Source organism: Anneissia japonica, unplaced genomic scaffold (assembly GCF_011630105.1).
Source record: "Anneissia japonica isolate Jap-2015-1 unplaced genomic scaffold, ASM1163010v1 scaffold288221_len503873_cov180, whole genome shotgun sequence".
Classification (NCBI taxonomy): Eukaryota; Metazoa; Echinodermata; class Crinoidea; order Comatulida; family Comatulidae; genus Anneissia; species Anneissia japonica.
Window position 1 is genome coordinate 275081 of NW_022686204.1, and position 9352 is coordinate 284432.

Genomic DNA, 9352 nt, shown 5'->3' on the forward strand with positions numbered 1-9352 from the left:
TAAAATGCAAAAGCAATGAAAAAACGGTGTACAATCATTGAAAGTTGACTTGCGGAACACAAATTTATTAAGCTATAACTAAATCAAACGGATATTTCGATAGCTCCTGCTATCTTCATCAACGTTAAAGTGAGCTCACTTATTAGTAATTATGACGGTGGTTTGGAATATAACACCAACATTTTAATGCATTTCAATTGCTATAAAAAAAAAATTGGCCAATGAATTATTATTGTAAACAAGTGAACGCATCATTTTTACCATGGCAACACTAAACTAAAGCTAGAAAGTATAAATAGGCACGATTGGCTTATAAAATCAAACAAAATCACTGTGTTTCAAAGCATAACATCAGGTACAGGTAAGAGTACATTTAACATCTTATATCATTTGATAACTAGTATGTTATCGAATATTTTATTTTTTATTTTATTTATTTATTTTTTTTTTGTAAGTTATGACAATAATGTCATTCTAATGGTGGATAGGATCTCAGCGTTATATGTTTCGTTTGTGGATCCGCCCTTAAGTACAATGTTCTCAGCATTGTTGCCGTTGTTCTTTCCTTTTGTATACAACCCCCTACAATTATTCTAAAGAGCAAATAAGTTAACCATTTTTGGACCAAACCAAATCAGTTCTGCTAAATTATTGCCGGTAATTTTATTAATCTTTATATTAGTCACGTTTCTGGATCTGCCCTTCAGTACAATATGTTTACGTTCTTGCTGTTGTTCAATCCATTGTGTTTTTTTCACCTACAGATCAGATCATTTTTGGACCAAACATGCAGTCATGCTGAAGTACACGTGTCGATAATTTTTAATAATCTGGATATTTTGCCAGGTTTCTGTTAGAAGCCATGCGATTATGTGTTGTTAGAAATATTTTATTTAAAATGATAACATTTGTATAATATCGATATTTAATAACATTCATTTTTTTTGCAGACGATCACCATGTCATTCAACGTTACTGCACCTAAATTTGCCTACGGACCCCTCACTTTAGCATTCATTGTCGGCTTGTTCTTATTATTAATTGTTCTGATTTTAACACTGAATGCTCTTATGATTGTCTCTATCATACGCAAACGCGAGCTTCTTGAGAAGCCGACTAACGTCTTGATCATCGGACTTGCGTTCAGTGACTTTGTAACAGGCTTTGTAGGTGTACCAGTATACATCCCGAAAGTTGTAACTGGGAAGCAATTAGAAACTATGGATAAAGATGACCCAAACCTACTGGTTATTATAATATGTATATCGATGTCTATTGTATTGCATTTGCTTTTGACTATCGATCGATATATATCGATTGTGTATCCGTATCGGTATCTGAATATTACTGCAAAAAGAACGGTGTTTGTGACCTGTGCGTCTGCGGGCACTATCATTTTTCTAATTGGTCTTAGAACCTTTGTAGGAGGTCGTTTTGCATTGTTATGTTTGCTTGTCCTTGGTATTTCTCAACTGATGATGCAAATAAAAGTAATGAATATTGCAGTGAAGATGTCAAAATCTCGGCAAAATGATCAGACATCCAGAAATGAGGTGAAAGCCATCAAGATGACTATATTGATCTTCATTGCATATGACGGATGCTTTCTTCCAAAGTTCTTCTTTATAGTCTTGCAACAGTCAGCCTATCAGTTAAGTTTATCAATTCTCACCATGCTTCGAGTATTGACCGATATAATTTGGATAAGCAATAGTATAGTGAATCCCATTATTTGTGCCATGACCAATTTGGCAATAAATAAAGCATGTAGGGAAATTTTTAACATTATATTAAAAAAACACAGCGTGCACCCCCTAAGAAATGGAGATACCTAGGCATATCTCTATTTCTATTTGCTAATGACTGGATGATGGCTTTGCACTCGTAAAAGAACTCAGTACTAATCAGACAAGAGTAAGATGGTTTAAACCCACTAATATAACAATCATCCACTTTTAACATTAACCACGTTGTAACAAAAATCAACCACTGTTGTTACATCAACCACTGCTGTAATAATTCATTAACCACTATTGCAACAACGATTTAACCACTGTTGTAACAAAATTGTTTAACCACTATTGTAACAACAATTAACCACTAATGTAACAACGTACAATATACAAGTCTCCTAGCCGAAAAGTTATGAACATTGTCGTATTAAAACCAAACTTCACCTTAATTATGTTTGAGAAATAGAATGAGGCTTATGAAATCCATATTGGTGTTTATTTAATAAATCAAATTGTGTTAGATAATCATAAAGTCTTCTAAAGTCAGTTCTTCTATATGGTGCCGAGTGTTTGCGAGTGGTAAAGAGCGACATGAACAAAATCAATGCCTTTCACAATAGATGCCTCAGGAGAATGTCGAATCTTCTGGCCCAACAAGATTTCGAATGAAGAACTCTACAAGAAAACAAAGAGCCAGAGTGAGGTGCTTGAAATCAAACGCCGAAGGATGCGGAGGCTTGGGCATGTCCTCAGTCCTCAGAATGGACCAAAACCGTATCCCCAAGACTGCATCGAGATGGACAAACCACCTGGAAAAAGAAAGGCAGGGAGGCCTAGAACAACCTAGAGACGTACTGTGATGGTCGAGCTGAAAGAGATGTGTGGCATGGAACGAGGCAGAACATGTAGCATAAGATCGCTTCAGATGGAAGCAGATCGCATGACGCCGTATGTTCCGCACGGGAGGAAGAGGATTAAGTAAGTAATCATAAATTCTGGAATACTTTATTTTTTCAATGATTTTAGAAAAAGCAGAAAGTAAGTAAATGAGTCTATAATTAGATAGTTGATCTTGGTAAATTTTCTTGAAAATAGGTACATTTCAACAGTGGCTTGTGTGTATGTTTGTCTTGTGAAAGGATTGCCACTTAAACAAGTGGTTAGTTTTTTGCTTTTGGCCAAATCTTGGTCATTTTGGATAAACACAAAAAAAAAATCATTATTAAAAAACATAAAATCAAATAATTGTTTAATGTTGAGTTAATTTAAGTATAATATATATTTTTTAATTCTGTCAATTCACACATTACAAAAACATGTAGCATTTCCTTTAATATCATATAATAATGTTGAGTTAAAGTACATAAGTAAATGCACTGTACTTAAAAAGTACCCATAGTAACACTAAAAAGGATTAAAGCACATAATATTTCACAAATGTGGCACATTTGTAATGCTGGTACACAATTTTAAATAATTAACAATAATAATTAGCTTGAAGTAGAGAAATATAGACCTACTCTACTGTAACATATTTTACATTTGTCTATAGGGCCTACAGCTGGTATACAGTATTATGCATAGAAAATTTGCAAGTGTATGATAATTCTTTAATGTTTTTTGTATATTATTACAGAATACCTTAATAGCATTGAGCAGAAAACTCTCACCGGAAACCCTGGGGCATGTCCACACGCCATTGCGAGGAGAAACTTTGTCGTGGCAAGCTCCTTGAATCAGCAAAGATGCCACATTCACAAACATGAACTCTGTGACATTGTTGTGTTGGGTGTATAGTAAGCCAGAACTCCCATCAAAATGGGTTTCATGCGATGTTTGTGGAAGGTGACTATCCAATGGCTCAGTATAAATGATTAATTCAATGGCTAGATGACCTTGGTCAGGAGATATATGCAGAATCCCTAGGATAGGAATAGATGACATACAAATAACTATCCATTATTTTAAAAGTTTGATAATTGTATACAATTGGTATTTACTGAGAAAATTAACATTTGTGTCGTCATATGCATCGTTTGATCAGTGGCGTGTGACTATAGAGGCTTAGGACGCTTTGGCAACTAACCAATTATTATTCTACATTAGTACCGGCCCTATCTCAATTATTTCATATTGTTCATATCCATATTAATTTTAGGGTGTTTATAACAACACCTGCAGTAGTGGTGCCTTTTGTTCTTTTTATTTTTTGTTAAACAATTCTTTATATTGTATATATCTTTGTTATGTTTAAACTGTACCACTTTGAAAATCAGTGTAATAGTACTGAAAGTGCCTACAGTATAAAGAATAAATAAATAAATAATAAATTAATTAATTAAAGGATTAATATATCAACTATAGCAACACCTGCAGTAGCGGTGCCTATCTAAGGATTTAATATAAAATATAACAACACCTGCAGTAGCGGTGCCCATAATGTAATAGCAGTGCCCATCTAAGGATTAATATATAAAATAAAACAACACCTGCAGTAGTGGTGCCCGTAATGCAGTAGCGGTGCCCATCTAAGGATTAATATATAAAATATAACAACACCTGCAGTAGCGGTGCCCATAATGCAGTAGCGGTGCCCATCTAAGGATTAATGTATAAAATATAACAACACCTGCAATAGTGGTGCTCATAATGTAGTAGCGGTGCCCATCTAAGGATTTAATATATAAAATATAACAACACCTGCAGTAGTGGTGCCCATCTAAGATTAACGTTTAAAATATAACAACACCTGCAGTAGCGGTGCCCATCTAAGGATTAATGTATAAGATATAACAACACTTGAAGTAGTGGTACCCATAATGCAATAGCGGTGTCCATCTAAGGATTAATGTATAAAATATAACAACACCTGCAGTAGCGGTGCCCCTCAAAGGATTTAATATATAAAATTTAACAACACCTGCAGTAGTGGTGCCCATAATGCAGTAGCAGTGCTCATCTAAGAATTAATATGTTGTCTATAGAAAAGAAAAGGCAAAATTAACCCATTGTTTTATAAAAAACAAAAACAAAAAAACAAAAAAAACCCCCCAAAACCGGTGCCCATCTAAGGATTAATGTATAAGATATAACAACACCTGAAATAGTGGTACCCATAATGCAATAGCGGTGCCCATCTAAGGATTAATGTATAAAATATAACAACACCTGCAGTAGCGGTGCCCATCAAAGGATTTAATATATAAAATATAACAACACCTGCAGTAGCGGTGCCAATAAAAACATGCACGTTTGTAATGTCTGTGATTTTAGCATCTGATAACTTGTTTATTATACAGTACTTGTATAATACATTTTTTTTATTGTTTTGAGAAAAAGAATGATTCGATGGTTCAGTAAATACTGTTCATTTATGCACAGAAACAAACATCAACATCGGAAAATGGACCCGATGGGTTAGCGAGTCTAATGAAAAAGTCCTGGCTTTGTTACGGCACTGTACCCGTGCAACAAGTCAATAAAATAATGTTTGAATTTGCTATCAGTAAACTCGGAAATAAAAAAAAAAAAAACCCAAAACCCCCCAAAAAACTGAGGAAACATGAAATAATACTAGGCCTATACAGTATTTGACTAAACATAAATAAAACATGAACTAATTTTACCTGCCTGTGTAGGTACATTTCAACAGTGGCTTGTGTGTTATCTTTATTCTGTTTTAAATACACATAATAATATACAGTACTTATCTTTTAACTTCGATAAACTTTTAGTTCGAAGACTGACGGCATTACGCAGCTACAAGCTACAGAGGGCGCCATTCTTCTTGGATAGGTCTATAATACCAAAGATACTCTATCTTGTATTTCTAGTATCTTTGGTATTATAGGTCTATAATACCAAAGATACTAGAAATACAAGATAGAGTTCTCCACACAAAAAAAGTGTTCCACCGTGTTCCACCGAAATGCATGGTGGGAATACGAAAAATGGGACGCCCCCTACAGCTGGATCTAAAAAAACTTGTTCCAAACTTTCGTTACCAAGTCGTCGCGTATTTTATTATCAATTCTCAACAAAGATACTAGAAATATAAACAAACTGGAATAGACACCCAGACAGTGACATCGGTGAATACATAACCTCCTTGGTGGGCGGTAGAAATCGTTGCTATATCCAAATAATACACAAAACAATTAAAGCATAATCATGAATCAGTAAAGAATAAAACAACAATACAGCGCAGAATCGCATGCCCTTACGCACTCTTAGTGAAAAAGTTTTCCTCCATTAGTGGAAAAGGAAGGGCGCCTTTACCGTCTGGATATACTGAGCAACAGAAGGGCGCCCTGTACGTTGGGCACGAAGTATAGGAAACTTGCATGGGTAAAAAGAAGGGCGCCGCCTACGTTGGGCACGACTTCCGCCTCATTTTTACAATGCGAGAACTCTATCTTGTATTTCTAGTATCTTTGATAATACCATAGAGCTATTAAACAACTTATTCTTATTATATCTCTATGGTCTATACTTCGTGCCCAACGTACAGGGCGCCCTTCTGTTGCTAAGTATATCCAGACGCAAAAGGCGCCCTTCCTTTTCCACTAATGGAGGAAAACTTTTTCACTAAGAGTGCGTCCTGCCATGCGATTCTGCGCTATTGTTGTTTTTACTGATTCATGATTATGCTTTAATTGTTTTGTGTATTATTTGGATAGTAGCAACGATTTCTACCGCCACCAAGGAGGTTATGTATTCACTGTTGTCACTGTCTGGGTGTCTATTCCAGTTTGTTTTTATAACTAGTATCTTTGTTGAGAATTGATAATAAAAGAAGCGACGACTTGGTAACGAAAGTTTGGCACAAGTTTTTTTTAGATCCAGCTGTAGGGGGCGTCCCATTTTTCGTATTCCCACCATGCATTTCGGTGGAACACGGTGGAACACTTTTTTTGTGTGGAGAACTCTATCTTGTATTTCTAGTATCTTTGGTACCGTATACCCTTTTAGCAAAGATACTAGAAATACAAGATAGAGTTCTTGCCTTTTAAAAATGAGGCGGAAGTCGTGCCCAACGCCCTTATTTTTAACCATGCAAGTTTCCTATACTTCGTGCCCAACGTACAGGGCGCCCTTCTGTTGCTAAGCATATCCAGACGCAAAAGGCGCCCTTCCTTTTCCACTAGTGGAGGAAAACTTTTTCACTAAGAGTGCGTCCGGCCATACGATTCTGCGCTGTATTGTTGTTTTATTCTTTACTGATTCATGATTATGCTTTAATTGTTTTGTGTATTATTTGGATAATAGCAACGATTTCTACCGCCACCAAGGAGGTTATGTATTCACCGATGTCACTGTCTGGGTGTCTATTCCAGTTTGTTTTCATACTAGGATATATCTTTGTTGAGAATTGATAATAAAATACGCGACGACTTGGTAACGAAAGTTTGGCACAAGTTTTTGTAGATCCAGCTGTAGGGGGCGTCCCATTTTTTGTATTCCCACCATGCATTTCGGTGGAACACTTTTTTTGTGTGGAGAACTCATAGAGATATAATAAGAATACTAGAGCGCTAACAGCAATGTATTCGATGTTCGAAATACGCAGAGCTGTGTGTGTGTACCTGTCTCTTATACACATCTAGATGTGTATAAGAGACAGCAATTTACACAGAAAGTTCAGTACAGCTATGTTTGAAACTCGAGCGTTGCGGTGTTTGGGTGTAAAGTACATGATTTTAATTTTCATTCCTTGGTATTTTATTTTTGAATAAGATGTTCCACTTGGCCACGTTTTGGCTACGACAGTTTAATAATTTTTCATTATCAATACTAATTATCATTAATGAAATAATATTCAGTCAGAGGGCTTATTTATGGTAATAATATGCATACTAAGCCTGAAGGTGGCGCTTCCCTACGGCAGCCATCTTGGATGGTACACATACACAACTCTGCATTGCTCCGCCATCTTGTCAGCACTCTAGTTGTTTAATAGCTCTATGGGAGAACTCTATCTTGTATTTCTAGTATCTTTGCTTTTAGTTGCTTTTAGTTCAAAGAATTGGAAAGTGTTGGGTTTATTTGTGTCGAAGTGAGAAGCTTAACTAAAAAATTAAAGAGTTAAATTGTGATTTACATTACAATTAGGCGTTTCTTAAGACCTAGTGGATAAACAGATGACTCTGAGATGTGGTGTAACTAGCCAATTTTTAGGGAGAGGCAGTATCGCTAATTAATATTGTAATGAGAATGCTTGCTAGACCTTAGGGTAGAATTAGATCCAACTCGGCCACAGTCAACTCGTCCACAAAAAGTTCGGCTACAGTCAACTCGGCCACAAATACTCGGCCACATGTCAACTGCAGCCTATTTACTACACTGGTACTAAACTTTGAAGATTCTTTAAAGTCTTATTGTTATTATTATTGCTGTTAATATTGTTGTCATTGTTATTGTTTATATTACCCTTAGTTTTAATATTAATTATTAGTCTTAGCATAACATTATGTATTGTTTATATTTTTGCTGATATAATAATTATTATTATTGTCACCATATAAATAATAAATAAATTCTCGATTTTTTTTATTTATATTATTATTATTATTATTATTATTAATATTATTATTATTATATAGGCCTATTAGTCTTAGTATTATTATTTTAATATATTTAATAAAATCGAGTAATATAATATTTACATTTCATTTTAATTATTTTATTCTATATATATATAACATGTTATATATTATAAATAACTTGTGGCCGAGTTGACTGTAGCCGAACTTTTTGTGGCGAGTTGACTTGTGGCTGAGTTGACCTGCTTCCAAGTGGCTATATAGCTGACTAGATATACTGTCTGTACAGTCGATCGGGCCCAAAGTGGATATTTTTGATCTCTACTCTCGAAAGGAAATCTCTGGAATGGAGGGTCCGGTCCCGTTTCATAGGCCAAATTGTCTATAGGCAAAATCATTACAGCCTATTTCTTGGCTGTCTTTTGTATTTGTGGATATTTGATACGGAAATGAATAAATAAAATTAATAAAGAATATGATAATTCAGGGGTGCATCTGGGTTCAAATTTAGGAGGGGGTCAGAAAGATTCCAAAAAAACCCCAAAAAGAGAGGGGGGCCCATAGATGGCGTGAAATGAGCTTTCCCGACTTCTGCAGTGTCTTCAACATTCAAGGTTTTATCCCCTCTTGAAAACGGTCACTAGTAAATTCCTAGCATTCATATTACAGTAAGTAGGTCTGTTTTGTGCGTACCGGTAAAAAAATTCAGTAGTTGAATCGTATTCTTTTTTCCATGAATGGATGAACCCCAATTTTAAGACCAATGGTAAAATATGTGCACTAAATCTCTCAGACTCTCAGTTTACAATGATTTACAGGTATTTTACTATACAAAAAAAAAAAATTGCTGGCAGAACATTGGTAAAATTGAACTTTGTAATTTTCATTTCTTTAAATTGCTTTTTAGATCCCACAATATTCAGGCATCATGGATCAAGAATTTTCTGTTAAAGAAGAACCAACTATGCTCGGATATGAAAGGAATGATAATCAGAATTCTAAAATTAAGGTTGAAATAGGTTAGTTTTTTTGTAAGTTACTGTTTTCATTGTAACTGTTAACAATTTAGAGGCAATA

At 35.0% G+C, this 9352-nt stretch overlaps 2 protein-coding genes across 5 annotated transcripts in view; both read left to right on the forward strand.

Moving 5' to 3' along the window:
* Positions 1-37: 37 nt before the first annotated feature.
* LOC117113887 (zinc finger protein 658B-like) overlaps positions 38-9352 on the forward strand; it is a 15913-nt gene continuing 6598 nt past the window's right edge. Inside the window, exons 1-2 of one of the 4 annotated variants that reach the window (XM_033257423.1) lie at positions 38-2711; positions 9183-9294. In XM_033257423.1, coding sequence (XP_033113314.1) covers positions 9204-9294 — 91 coding nt within the window. In that variant the 5' untranslated portion in view covers positions 38-2711; positions 9183-9203. Of the gene's footprint in view, positions 2712-7663; positions 8079-9182; positions 9295-9352 lie in introns of those variants that run through there. The other 3 variants (XM_033257415.1, XM_033257406.1, XM_033257381.1) reach the window with 3 other exon arrangements.
* Positions 960-2580, forward strand: LOC117114123 (neuropeptide S receptor-like). Its single transcript, XM_033257674.1, has 2 exons — positions 960-1767; positions 2354-2580. Exons 1-2 carry the CDS (start codon positions 960-962, stop codon positions 2578-2580), a joined length of 1035 nt encoding a protein of 344 aa, XP_033113565.1.